At 38.6% G+C, this 14,013-nt stretch overlaps 1 protein-coding gene across 2 annotated transcripts in view; it reads left to right on the top strand.

Moving 5' to 3' along the window:
* The window catches only part of GDPD4 (glycerophosphodiester phosphodiesterase domain containing 4), a 92,137-nt gene that overhangs the window by 34,080 nt on the left and 44,044 nt on the right, over positions 1-14,013 (top strand). For both annotated transcript variants that reach the window (XM_023209134.2, XM_023209133.2), the window contains exons 6-10: positions 925-1,023; positions 1,095-1,188; positions 2,393-2,470; positions 3,278-3,423; positions 3,810-3,892. In XM_023209134.2, the coding sequence (XP_023064902.2) occupies positions 925-1,023; positions 1,095-1,188; positions 2,393-2,470; positions 3,278-3,423; positions 3,810-3,892 (500 nt within the window). The remainder of the gene's footprint in view (positions 1-924; positions 1,024-1,094; positions 1,189-2,392; positions 2,471-3,277; positions 3,424-3,809; positions 3,893-14,013) is intronic.

The raw sequence follows: 14,013 nt of genomic DNA, 5'->3' as shown, positions 1-14,013 counted from the left end.
GATGCATTTAGTTTTTCCTAATAGGTTGTTTAAAATTTTTTCATCTATGTATGTGTTTTCTGTTCTTTTAATAATGTCCTTGTTAAATTTAGGTATAATGTTTTGTTGTACTCATAAGATGTTATAAAATATTCTTGGAAATATTTCTTCCTTAAATGTTTGGTAGAATTTATCATTGAAGTCAGCAAAGGGTTGTTTTGTGAGAGACTTAATTATGGATTTAATTATTTTAGATGTAGAGATTATGGAAAGGAGAGAGCTAAATACTATCTAGAGGGTAGCACAGATGTAGGAAAACTACATTTGAAAGGGAGGAAGGTAGGAAAGTCAGGTCTTCTTGGTCTCAGCGTTTTTTCTCTATGAAGTATACAGTGTTCTGGCAGGCAGATTTTTTCATCTGTTTAACAAATACTTATTGGACGCTTACTATGTGCCAGACATTCTGCAGGACACTGAGGATGTAATCATAAACAATACCAATATTATCCTTGACTTCATGAAGCTTATAGTCTGTTGGGGAAAACAGACATCGAAAAGGCAATTACAGAGTATTATTTACTTATAATTGTATTGAGTATACAATTGAAGTCTAACGAAATAGCAAAGACTTTAATGGCAACCATTGAATTTGAGTAAGAGATACCAAGCAATGTTAGGACCCAGCTGAGGCTGGAGATAGTAAATTAGTAATGGTAAATTAGCTGTGTAATTTTTTCCAGTCATGCTATACAGCAAAGATTAGAAGCAAAGAAGGTGAATGAGTGGTTCCATCTAATACTGGGGATTTGCAGGATGGTGAGATTAAAAGAGTGAGGAAGCAGATAAGGTCCCTGACATTGTGAAGACACACATACAATTCATAAGGACAGTTCTGATCCAAGCCTAGTGCTTCAAGTCAGGAGATTTTTTTTCCTGTTTCCCTAGATCCTGATTCTGCTAGTGATTCTTGCGTGTGTCATTTTAATGTTCATTATATGCAAATTCTGGAAGGAAAGATGGCTGGTAGCTGGGCTGTCACTGCAGGTAAGAATCATCCTATAGCTCCAGCACCAGCTGTCTAGATGTATCCAGCCTGACTTTTGGCTTTCTCACAGATCTTTGCTCCCTACGTGCACCTGGTCAGCATAACTGTGATGGTTATCCTTTTCTGGCCTGTGGCCATCTACGTGGCACGTTTGGAAAGAGAAGGTATGTCACATAGGGCAGAACCCTGCCTATTTCTTCAGCTCTGGCTTTAGCTTGCATACTCCACTCAGGAAAACAGAAGCTTGGGAACTAGCCGCCCCTATGCCTTGTTGAAGTTCATTTAGCTTGCTACTCAGGCACACTCCTGTGCTCTCACTCACTACCCTGTCACAGTGGCCAATGGCCTGTCATAGTATTTCTGTGGCCAAACAGAACTTCTACAGGGATTCTTTTTTTTGAAAAATAAGATCTTTACATTGTTATACATAGACTGTCTGAAGATGGATGGTAGGTGACGCAGTAGAGGCTGTTTTAATTTTACTTGAGCAAAGTGCTGGTACAAGTCACAGTTCTTTCCATTTATTTTCACATATTAGTAGTTTTCCTTTTTTTCCTTTCTTTCTTTTTCTTTTTCTTTTTTTTCTTTTTTTTTTTTTTTGAGACAGAGTCTTGCTCTGTCGCCATGCTGGAGTGCAGTGGCACAATCTCGGCTCACTACAACTTCCACCTCCCGGGTTCAAGAGATTCTCCTGCCTCAGCCTCCCAAGTAGTTGGGATTACAGGTGTGCACCACCACTCTTGGTTGTATTTTTAGTAGAGACGGGGTTTCACCATGTTGGCCAGGATGGTCTCAATCTCTTGACCTCATGATCCGCCCGCCTCGGCCTCCCAAAGTGCTGGGATTACAGGCGTGAGCTACTGCGCCTGGCAAATATTAGTAGTTTCAACTAATACTAGGTGCAGAGATTTCTGGTTACATTCAAGTAACTCAAAGCAGTCCCCTGTGAGACCATGTCATACCTGAGGGCTTACAGCAGAAGTCTGTAAGTCGTCTTACAGCAAATGTCTGTCTCTGTCACTGGTTTCCTCTTCATTCTTTGCCCCAGTGTAATGGAATCAAAAGAACTGGATCTGTATACTAAACTGTTTTGAGAATGGAATTGTCTTTCACCACTCTATGGATAGGACCAATAGGACATTCTTCTCTCTGGGTCTCATTTTTACTCTTTTTTAAATAAGGGTAAAATTACCCTTTCTGACCTGTGGGGGTATGCAGGCAAGAGAAAGACTGCATAGATAGTGCTGCCATCGTGTGTTTATATATGTATGCTTGTATGTGGAGGGTAAATTTTAGGAAGTATTTCTGGGGCAAGGGCTTAAAGGGGACAATAATCAACTCTTTTCTTTTTTACTTTCTAAATTTTAGTTAGAATGAGAAGATACAGGATGACACATTCTGAGAAAAAAAGGCTCAAGAAATGTAATGTAATCGCAAGGTTAAGAGGTTAGACCTGGAGACTGAGATTTGAAAGTCACTAAAGCATAGGTGGTAACTTGAAAATGTACAAATGGGTAAAATTCTCAGAGGTCTAAAATAGTAAGTCTTGGGGAATGGCTGGTTATTGCAGGCATTGTGTACAGGCTCTGTATGTGAATGTGTGTGTATGCACGAGAGAGAGGGAGGGAGGGAGGGAAAGAGGGAAGCAAATAATATTTATAGAGTGTTATGAGTCCACACTGTCATAACAACTCTGTAAGGTTGGTATAAGCAGCAGGACAGCCCCATTTTACAGAAGAAAATGAAGATTCAGAGAGATTAAGTAAGTTGTCCTTAGTCACACAATTAGGAAGTGGCAGAACTTGGCTTTAAACCCAGATTTCTGCCAATTAGTGCCCTTTCCACTATGCTGTATTGCCTTAAATATGCAGATGTTTTGGGATGATCTTTACAGTCTCTGGGGCTTTCTTAGAATCAGCCAAGCTCCTCATCCTCCTGAGAAGCTACTCCTTAACATTACTTCTCCTTCCTTTCCTTCCCCATCTGTCCTCTGTACAATTGAGTCCTCTGTCAATTTCCAGTTCTAGTAGTAGCCTTAATAATAATGCCCTATGATTGTACAGTTCTATACTTTTATATCCACATCCCTGGAAGTAAGTGGAAATGTCACAGAAATAGGAAGTAAATTAGCCAGTACACAGTTGATGAAACCCATGGACTGTGGGTTTACTCAGACTGCTGCTTTGCTTGGGGTGATTTTCTAGCCCTCTTTATCTTTTTTCCCCTACTTCCCCTTCCTTCCAAATTTTTCAGGTCTACAAGTGGCTGTTGGATTACCCTTCCTTCTTATCCTTTTAAGCCTCTGTTTGATGCCACTAGGGATTTATTCTCCCTGCATTCAGGAGAAGGAGAATTTGGGGCCCAAGCCAACCATCTTTGGACATAGAGGTGCACCCATGGTAGGTCTGAGCATGAAGAACATGGATGAAAATAAGTATGTATGGGATATGTGGTCGAGAGAAGAAAACTGAGAACCATAGGAGCCCCTGGAGAGAAAAAGTGATTGCATTAAGATGGCAAGAATAAAGAGTTCGTTGTAAAGGTTGGACTTAAATCCAGGCCACCTAACTCCCGGTCCATTTCTCTTTACTGTGCCCAGTAACATTGCCTCAGGTGAGCAGAGTCCCAGAATCAGCTTGGATGGAGGGTATACAGGTTTTTAAAGGAGATCTGAGGGAACCAAACTCTGCTACCCAAAATCCTACTGGGTTCTACCCCTACCATAAAAGGAATGCTGGGAGAAGAGACTCTAAGGCTTAGGGCCTGATGTCCTTTTCTTCTACAGTTGGGGCCTGAGAATACCATGATGTCCTTTGAGAAAGCTGTTGAACATGGAGCCCATGGATTGGAGACTGACATACACTTAAGGTAAGAAAGCAGGGAGCTGGGGTCGGGGGAGGAGGGGATAAGTTCATTGCCATGCAAGAGAACCAGCCTGGCCTGAGGTGTAGAGACAGCAAGCCCGAGGGAGTTGTTCCTGTATTCATATGGCATATATGCAGGTACTACACAGATGAATCACATCTCACAAACCACACCTCTGCACCTCCATGTTTTCAGTGACAGGGTTACAAATCAGACACACTCGATAGTAGTCTTCACACATGATTCAAATATGGTGCCATTGCAAACTGTGCTTACCACTTCACTCTATGTACTACCTTAGCAATTTAACATTCCCTGAGCATTTGCTATATTCCAGGCCTTATTCTGAGTGCTTGGGAGATGCAAATGAGTAAGATATAGTCATACCTAAAAGATGTTCCAGCTAGTGAAGGAGACATGGAATGTTTACAGGTAACTACAGAATAAGGCCATTTGTGGCAAGAGCCATCCAGAGAAAAATAAGTGTAATGGAACCTCAGTGGAGGAAAAGGTCACTTCCTATTGTGTGGAAAAAAAAAAAGAAAAAAATCTTTATGCTCATAGTTGTGTTTGGGTTGAGCCTTGAACCAAGCAGAGATGGGGGAAGGAGAAAATTCCAGGGAATTCTTTCTGAGAAGCTTTTGCTCTGTCCAAGACCATATGAGAAGAATGAAAAGACCAGTGTCAGACTGGGAGACAATATTTGTAAAACACATATCTGGCAAAAGACTTGTGTCTAGGATATATAAATTTCCAAAACTCAACAGTAAAATGAAAACAAAAACAAACCAAACAATCCAGTTAGAAAATGGGCGAAATACATGTGTAGATATGTCACTGAAGAGAATATACAGATAGCAAATAAGTATTGAGAAGATGTTCAACTGCATTAGCCTTTAGGAAAATGCATATTAAAACTAACACTATTCACCTATCGGAATGGCTAAATTAAAAAATAGCAAGAACAGTAAATGCTGGCAGACAAATTGAATCACTCATATGTTCCTGGTGGAAACATAAAATTGTATAGCCACTCCAAGTAAGTTTGACAGTTATTTATAAAACTAAATGCAGTCCTATCTCACTTAATGATGAAGATATGTTCTAAGAAATGCATTGTTAGGCAATTTTGTCATTGTGTGAACATCATAGAGTGAACTTACACAAACCTAGATGGCATAACCTACTGCACACCTGGGCTGTATGGTATGACCCGTTACTCTTCGGCTGCAAACCTGTACAGCGTGTTACTGTACCGAATACTGTAGGCAATTGTAGAACAATGGCAGATATTTGTGTATCTAAACATATCCAAACATAGAAAAAGTGTGGTAAAAATAACAATATAAAAGATAAAACATTGTACACCTATATAGGGCAATTACCATGAATGCAGCCTGCAGGACTGGAAGTTGCTCTGGGTGAGTCAGTGAGTGAGTGGTGAGTGAATGTGAAGGCCTAGGACATTATGTGTACTACTGAAGACTATAAACACTGTACACTTGGACTGCACTAAATTCATTAAAAAAAATTTCAATAATAAATTAACCCCAGTTTATTGTAACTTTTTGACTCTTTTGTGATAACAGTGTAAGCACAAACGCATTGTACAGCTGTGCAAAAAACATTTTTTCTTTATAACCTTATTCTCTAAGCTGTTTTCTATTTTAATTTTTTTTTTTAACTTTTTTGTTAGAAATGAAGACACAAGCACACACATTAGCCTAGGCTTACACAGGGTCGGGATCATTAATACCACTGTCTTCCACCTTCATATCTTGTTCCCACTGCAGTGTCTGCAGGGATAATAACATGCATGGAGCAGTCATCTCCTATGGAAACAATGCTTTTTCACATACCTCCTGAAGGACTGCCTGAGGCTGTTTTACATTTAATTTTTTTATATATAATAGAATGTATATACTCTTAGTGTAGTAAATATATAAACCAGTAACAGTTGTTTATTGTCATCAGGTATTACGTACTGTCTGTAGTTGTATGTGCTATACTTTTATGTGATTGGCTATACAGGTTGATTTACACAAGTATCACCATAAACATACAAGTAAGGTATTGTGCTACAATATTATGGCTACAGAGTCACTAGGTGATAGGAAATTTTCAGCTCCATTATAATCTTATGGGGCCACTGTCATATATGGGGTCCGTTGTTGACTGAAATGTCATTATGTGGCACATTACTATATATACTTACCATACACCCCAGAAATTGCACTCCTGGGCATTTATTCCAGAGAAAAGAAGACTTAATGTTCATATAGAACAAAACTTTACATTAATTTTCATAGCTGTTTTATTTGTAATAGCCCAAATCTAGAAACAACCCAAATATCCTGTAAGAGGTTTAATGATTAAACTGTGTTCATCCATACTGTGGAATATTACCCAGCAGTAAAAATGAATGAACTATTGAAACATGCTGCTGTTTGGATGGACCTCACGGGAATTACGTTGAGTGAATAAAGCCATTCTCAAAAGGTTATATACTGTATGATTCCATTTGAATATCACATTCAGATGACGACATTAGAGTGATGGAGAAAAATCAGTGGTTTCCAGGGGTGAAGGAGGGAGAGAGGTGGCTCCCACTTTAAAAGGTAACACAAAACGCTTCTTGTATATTTACCATTCTGTATCTTGGCTGTGGTGGTGGTGATATGTCTGCACGTGTGATAAAATCAACATAGAACTAAATATACAAATAAGTTCATGTAAAATGAAATCTGAATGAGGTCATAGATTTTATCAATGTCAGTTTCCTTGTTGTGATAGTATAGTATAGTTATGCAAGATGTTACTATTGGGGGAAATGGGCTAAGGGTGTATAGGATCTCTCTGTATTATTTCTTACAAACACATGTGAATCTACAATCCTCTCAAAATAGAATTTAAAGAAAAGAATCTCGTCAGCTTTTTTTAAAAAAAGATATGGACAAAATGATTCTAAACTCCGAAGATGATCCATTCTGACGTCTTAAAACTTTACTAGGCCCTATATCCTGCTCCAGTTTATGCCCCATGTCTTCACTTTCTTTTAAGCAACATTCCTCCAAAGAGTGATCTGTACTGTTGTAGAGGATCAAAAATTTTTGTTAGTCTCTACCCTTCTGGGTTCTTTGGCTGGTCTACAAATTAAATTGATGTAAGACAGATTAACAGGAGAAAAATAATTTTAATTATGTATGTACACATAGGAGTCCCACAAAAATTTGAGATTCAAGGAAAAGACCAGATGATTGAGGCTTGTATAGTTTCCTGAGCTATAGAAAGGAAGAGGGGCTTGTATGGGGGCAGTGACAAATTGTGGGAAGAAGAGGGAAGAAAATGTGTGGTGAATAAAGGTTGTTTTAATATACAGATGTAAGTCTGTTGATTACAAAATGATTTCAGAGCAGCTCTCTTATTGGTACAGATCCTTTTACTAATGAAAATTTCCTTTATAAATACAAATTTCCTTTACAAAAGGGCAGCTTTTCAGAGCTTCTCCTGTGTCTGCAGTTTCTCAAAATAACCAGCTCAAAATAATCAATATGCCAAAGAGGTATATATTAGGGTGTCATATTCTGGTCTCCTGCAGTTATATTTTAGGGTGAGTGTCTTGAACCCCAACATTGCCTTTCTTTGCCTTCTCTCAATCCTCCCCCTTTTTTTTTGGATAACTTTTAATCCTTTTTGAGCCTATCCCAATCAGGCTTCTTCTACACCACTTCTCAGAGCTCTTACTAAGTTATCAGGGACCTCAGACTTCCTAAATATCATAGTAAATTTTCAGTTTTCATCTTAACCTCTCAGCATTTGAGTAGTCCTTCATTTTTGAAATACTTTCTTCATTTGGCTATTAGAATACCATACTCTCCTGATTTTCTTCATACCTGGCTGTTTCCTATGTGACTTCTTTTGCTGGCTCCTCCTTCCCTTCTTGCCTTTAATGTTGGAAGTTTTGAGATATGTGATAAAATAGTTGTAAAGGATGTCTGATCCCTACCCCAAGTTCACCCCAAAGTGAATTTGATAGTGCTCATGCCACTTTATAAAATTGCAGCTATGTTGCCCTTAAATGTGAAACAGGTTTATATGAAACCTTCATTTGAACATAATTTTGAGAAACATTTGAAAAGGCAGAGAAATTTTTTAAACCTAAAGAGCAAGTAATGTAAACAAGTTATTTGCCTCTGAGAGAAAGCTTTGGGAGATCCTGAGAAGATCTATGCAAAATTTTTGGCTGCTATTATTCCCAGTCCTCTAATAAAATTTTTAGCATAAAAGCCCAGCCAGCCATACACCTCTCTGGAGAACACTGAATTGAGTTTTCTGGGGATTGCAGAAACACAGATCCTGAAGAAATGCTGACCTCCTCATGTGGACCAATAGGAGAAATCTTGCCAACAGTCACTGGAAGTCCATGGAAGCTGAGTTAGAGAGATTGAAAGATCCCAATAAACTTGTTTGTGCCTACTGCTCTTACTCCCTCTCTGCTAACGTGGTTTCCACCTAACTTTTTAAGGGAAATAAATGTAAATGTCACACGTAACAAGTATGTGTGTGATAACTAATTTCCGTTGGTATTGCCTACCCTTTAGCATTCATGATGAACAAAATGTCAAAAATTTTAATGAAGATGTGTCATGCCAAGCCATATGAGAACCTGAGGCAAAAGGAAAAATCAGTAATACTATCTTATCTTCATTTAAAATTTAATATTTTGTTTATAGTGGATTTTTGCATTGGTTTTGTTTTTTAAAATATTGTATTAAGATAGTATTTATCTTATTAGTTTTTGGCACCCCTTTAAATTTTAGACCCATGGCAAGTGCACTATCATTTTGTTATTTGTTTTCTCCTTTCCTGCCTCCTTTTGGACTAATGGAGCATTTTTTAGAACTTTATCTGTACTATTGGAGTATTAGCTATACCTTTTTTTTCCCCCAGTGATTGTGCTAGAGTTTACAATATGATCTTTAAGTTATTTCTCCCTTTGAGTGTTACACATTTATGTGTAAAGCTATTTTGTCAATACACTAACAGTGTCTTTTATCAGTACATTAACATTTCATGTCTCTCATAGTATGACCTGGTGCTATCATGAACCTCATTATACATTGCTATTACTTTTTGCTTTAAACAGTTAATTCTGTTTTTAAAAAATGAGAAAAAGTTTCTATATTTACTCATGTATTTATCATTTCTGGCATTATTTATTCTTTTGTGTAGATCCAAGTTTCAAATTGTATCAATTTCCTTTTTGTCTAATAATTATTTTAATCTTTTTTACAGTAAAGATTTGCTGGAAATGAATTAGTCTCTTTGTTTGTATGAAATATTTTAATTTTCCCTTTATTTTTGAAGAATATTTTTGCTGCATATATAATTCCAAGTTGACAGTAGTTTTCTTCAAGCATGTAAAAATATGTTATTTCATAGGTTTCTGTCTTATGTTTTGATGAGAAATCTTCTGGATGCTTATCTGTATTCCCCTCCACATATGCCCACCCCTGGCCCCAGCTGCTTTTTTTTTTTTTTTTTTTTGCAGCAGAAAGAGGTTTAGTGATAGAGTCACCAAATGAGGAAATAGGAGGAAACCTCAAATCCATCTCCCTAAGGAGTTTGGGGCTAGAGTTTTTAATGGTTTTGGAGTGGGCTGGAGTGTGGAGATTGTTGATTGGTCAAAGAGTACAGGGCGAAGTCAAGGGACAGGGAAATGAAGAAACTATATTCTCATGCTGATTCTGTTCCTCTGTGGGGGTCTTCAAACTGGTTCACATCAACTGTTTTACCAGAATATGGGATCTGAAAAACATCTTAAGCAATTCTTAAACAAAAGCCTTGTGATTCTAATGTCAGAAATCCTATCTATAGTAACATTGGGGATGCAAATGGTCAATGTCAAATGACTTTCCATTACAAGGAAGTGGCTCAAAGTGAAGCCTGATTAATACTTAATTATAGCTATGTTGCTGTCCAGAATTCTTGTTAACCCTGTGAGGATGGCTTTAGTACCCCCTTATCTTCTTTATCTCTCAATCCTGAAGTGTGATCATTAAGGAGGAATTGGGCCATGACTGCTTTGTCTGATTCCTGCTGACAGGGGTCAGGGGGACCATAATTAGGATTTGAGTAATGAAACTGCTTTGTAGTAGCCTGTAAATGTTCTTGAATGCCAGGTATAGGGTTCTGATTCTGCATGACAAAAGTGTCAGTTCTTTTGTTACTAGTCCCTGTTGTCTGTTGCGAATAGAAAGAAGAACAAGATCACAATAATAAGAGTTTGTAAGGGGAATTAAAACCAGTTTCCTATTCCCTTAGGAAGCCAGCTAAAGAGATCATTTAAGGGGGTCTGTGGTACACACCTCTCATAACCATTTAGCTTATTTGGAATTTTTTTCTATTCACAACAAGTGGTATTAGCTATTGCACAGATACCCACTTGTTTTGCCAAAAGGAAATCTAATACAATTTAATTATTCAGAACTACCTGGGCCAAAGAGCTTAAACCATTATGCCTAACAGCCTTCTTTATTTCAGCATGTCAGCATACCACATTTTTGGTGTAGGTTTCTGAGCTCCAACATCCCCATCTGAAGCTTCCCTAGAGGTTTCACACACTAAAAGCTGAGTTGGTGGGAAAACTGAGTAAATAGCTGAGTGGCAAAGGATCCTCGTAAACCAGTCTTCTATTTCTGGGAATAGCCCAGTCCCATTAAACAGCTGTATCTCACTTCAGGAGTTAGTATTGCAAATGAGCTTTCAAATGGAAGAAAAACAAATGTAATGTTTGGAGAAATCTATAAACCAGTTTCCTTAGCCTGGAGGACAGTCAGTTGAGGTGTCAGATGTTAGATTTGGCCAGGCGTGGTGGCTCAAGCCTGTAATCCCAGCACTTTGGGAGGCTGAGGCAGGGAGATCACCTGAGGTCAGGAGTTCGAGACCAGCCTGGCCAACATGGTGAAACCCCGTCTCTACTAAAAATACAAAAATTAGCCGGGTGTGGTGGTGGGCACCTGTAATCCCAGCTACTCAGGAGGCTGAGGCAGGAGAATCACTTGAACCCAGGAGGTGGAGGTTGCAGTGAACTGAGATGGCACCACTACACTCCAGCCTGGGTGACAGAATAAGATTCTGTTAAAAAAAAAAAAAAAAAAAAAAGGATGTTAGGCTCAAAACATCTTCAGTTAATGTGGAAGCAGGCAGTGGCAATCTGACAGATTTTTCTTGCCTGTAGTTTATGTATCACAAGGTCAGGAGATCAAGACCATCCTGGATATGCTTTCAGAAAAAAGATAGTAGCAATTTCATTGAGTCTAAGTGAGAAAAATGGGAAGAGAATTTGAAGACATTAGTTTGGAGACTTTTAGCCAGGAAAGAATTCAGCATTCAGTTCAAATCTTCATCAAATTTTGAAAAAGTTTTTAGTTTTACTTTTTGAAATGTCTTTTTCTGCACCTCCCTTCTTTTTTAGGACTCCATTTACATATATATATAATACTGCTTGATCATTGCCTTACAGGTCACTGATGCCCCATTCTTTTTTGTTTCAGTCTTCTTTCTATGCTTTCATTTGGATAGATTCTAATGCTACATCTTTATTTTTATTTATTTATTTATTTATTTATTTTTTGAGACAGAGTTTCGCTCTTTTTTTTTTTTTTTTTTGCCCAGGCTGGAGTGCAGTGGTGCTCACTGCAGCCTCCACCTCCTGGGTTCAAGCAATTCTCCTGCCTCAGCCTCCTGAGTAGCTGGGATTACAGGCATGCACCACCACCCCGGCTAAGTTTGTATTTTTAGTAGAGACAGGGTTTCTCCATGTTGGTTAGGCTGGTCTTGAACTCGTGACCTCAGGTGATCCACCTGCCTCGGCCTCCCAAAGTGCTAGGATTACAGGTGTGAGCCACCGTGCCCAGCTAATGCTACATCTTTAAATTCATTGTTGTTTGCATGATCTGCAATATCTGATCTGTTTTAAATTTCATGCAGTGAAATTTTCATTTCAGTTATTATATTTTATCTCTAAATTTCTATTTTTATACCTTGTATGTATATCTTCATTATGTTCATGTTTTCCTTTACATACCTTGTTTACATCTTTATAATTTTGTTCTACACTGTTTAACACCCTTGTCTATGAATTCTGTCATCTTTTTCACTTTTGAGTTTGTCCCTGTTGAGTAATTCCTCATCCATATGGTCACATTTTCCTGCTTGTTTATGTCTCTAGTAAGTTTTGATTACATGCTGGACTTGTAGTTTTACATTGTTGGGTGCTATATCTTGTATCCTTTAAGGTTGGTCATTTTCTAGCAGATAGTTGTTACTTCCAGACTAGTTTGGTCTTTTCTTTGGAGGCTTGTTTTTAAGCTCTTTTTTAGAGGATCTAAAGTGGCTCTAAAGCCGCTGTACTTCTAAATTACCGCCCTCCCTGCCCTTTTTTTTTTTCCCTGAGACAGAGTTTCATTCTTGTTGCCCAGGCTGGAGTCCAATGGCACAATCTTGTCTAACCGCAACCTCCGCCTCCCAGGTTCAAGCGATTCTCCTACCTCAGCCTCTCAAGTAGCTGGGACTACAGGCGTGTACCACCACGCCTGACTAATTTTTGTGTTTTTAGTAGAGACGGGGTTTCACCATGTTGGCCAGGATGGTCTTGATCTCTTGAGCTTGTGATCTGCCCGCCACAGTGTTGGGATTACAGGCATGAGCCACCACGCCCAGCCAATTGTCCCCTTTTCTAAGGTGTGATCTTGTGGAGTCTCTAAAGAATGCCTTTGTAATTACTGAGGACTCTCCTCTCTTGCTGGATGGAACTTGAATGATTCATACCCCATGCAAGCTCCGATTGTCTTTGAACTGTCTGGTAATATTTTCTTAGAAGTTGTTCTTGCCAAATAACTAAGATCAGAGCAGAACTGAAGGAGATAGAGACACAAAAAACCCTCCAAAAAATCAATGAATCCAGGAGTTGGTTTTTTGAAAAGATCAACAAAATTGACAGACCGCTAGCAAGGCTAATAAAGAAGAAAAGAGAGAGGAATCAAATAGACGCAATAAAAAATGATAAAGGGGATATCACCACCGACCCCACAGAAATACAAACTACCATCGGAGAATACTATAAACACCTCTACGCAAATCAACTAGAAAATCTAGAAGAAATGGATAATTTCCTGGACACGTACACTCTTCCAAGACTAAACCAGGAAGAAGTTGAATCCCTGAATAGACCAATAGCAGCCTCTGAAATTGAGGCAACAATTAATAGCCTACCCACCAAAAAAAGCCCAGGACCAGATGGATTCACAGCTGAATTCTACCAGAGGTACAAGGAGGAGCTGGTACCATTCCTTCTGAAACTATTCCAATCAATAGAAAAAGAGGGAATCCTCCCTAACTCATTTTATGAGGCCAACATCATCCTGATACCAAAGCCTGGCAGAGACACAACAAAAAAAGAGAATTTTAGACCAATCTCCCTGATGAACATCGATGCAAAAATCCTCAATAAAATACTGGCAAACCGGATTCAGCAGCACATCAAAAAGCTTATCCACCATGATCAAGTGGGCTTCATCCCTGGGATGCAAGGCTGGTTCAACATTCGCAAGTCAATAAATGTAATCCAGCATATAAACAGAACCAAAGACAAGAACCACATGATTATCTCAATAGATGCAGAAAAGGCTTTTGACAAAATTCAACAGCCCTTCATGCTAAAAACGCTCAATAAATTCGGTATTGATGGAACGTACCTCAAAATAATAAGAGCTATTTATGACAAACCCACAGCCAATATCATACTGAATGGGCAAAAACTGGAAAAATTCCCTTTGAAAACTGGCACAAGACAGGGATGCCCTCTCTCACCACTCCTATTCAACATAGTGTTGGAAGTTCTGGCTAGGGCAATCAGGCAAGAGAAAGAAATCAAGGGTATTCAGTTAGGAAAAGAAGAAGTCAAATTGTCCCTGTTTGCAGATGACATGATTGTGTATTTAGAAAACCCCATCGTCTCAGCCCAAAATCTTCTTAAGCTGATAAGCAACTTCAGCAAAGTCTCAGGATACAAAATTAATGTGCAAAAATCACAAGCATTCTTATACACCAGTAACAGACAA

The sequence above is a fragment of the Piliocolobus tephrosceles genome, chromosome 13 (genome assembly GCF_002776525.5).
Source record: "Piliocolobus tephrosceles isolate RC106 chromosome 13, ASM277652v3, whole genome shotgun sequence".
Classification (NCBI taxonomy): Eukaryota; Metazoa; Chordata; class Mammalia; order Primates; family Cercopithecidae; genus Piliocolobus; species Piliocolobus tephrosceles.
This window is presented reverse-complemented; position numbering and strand designations above follow the sequence as displayed.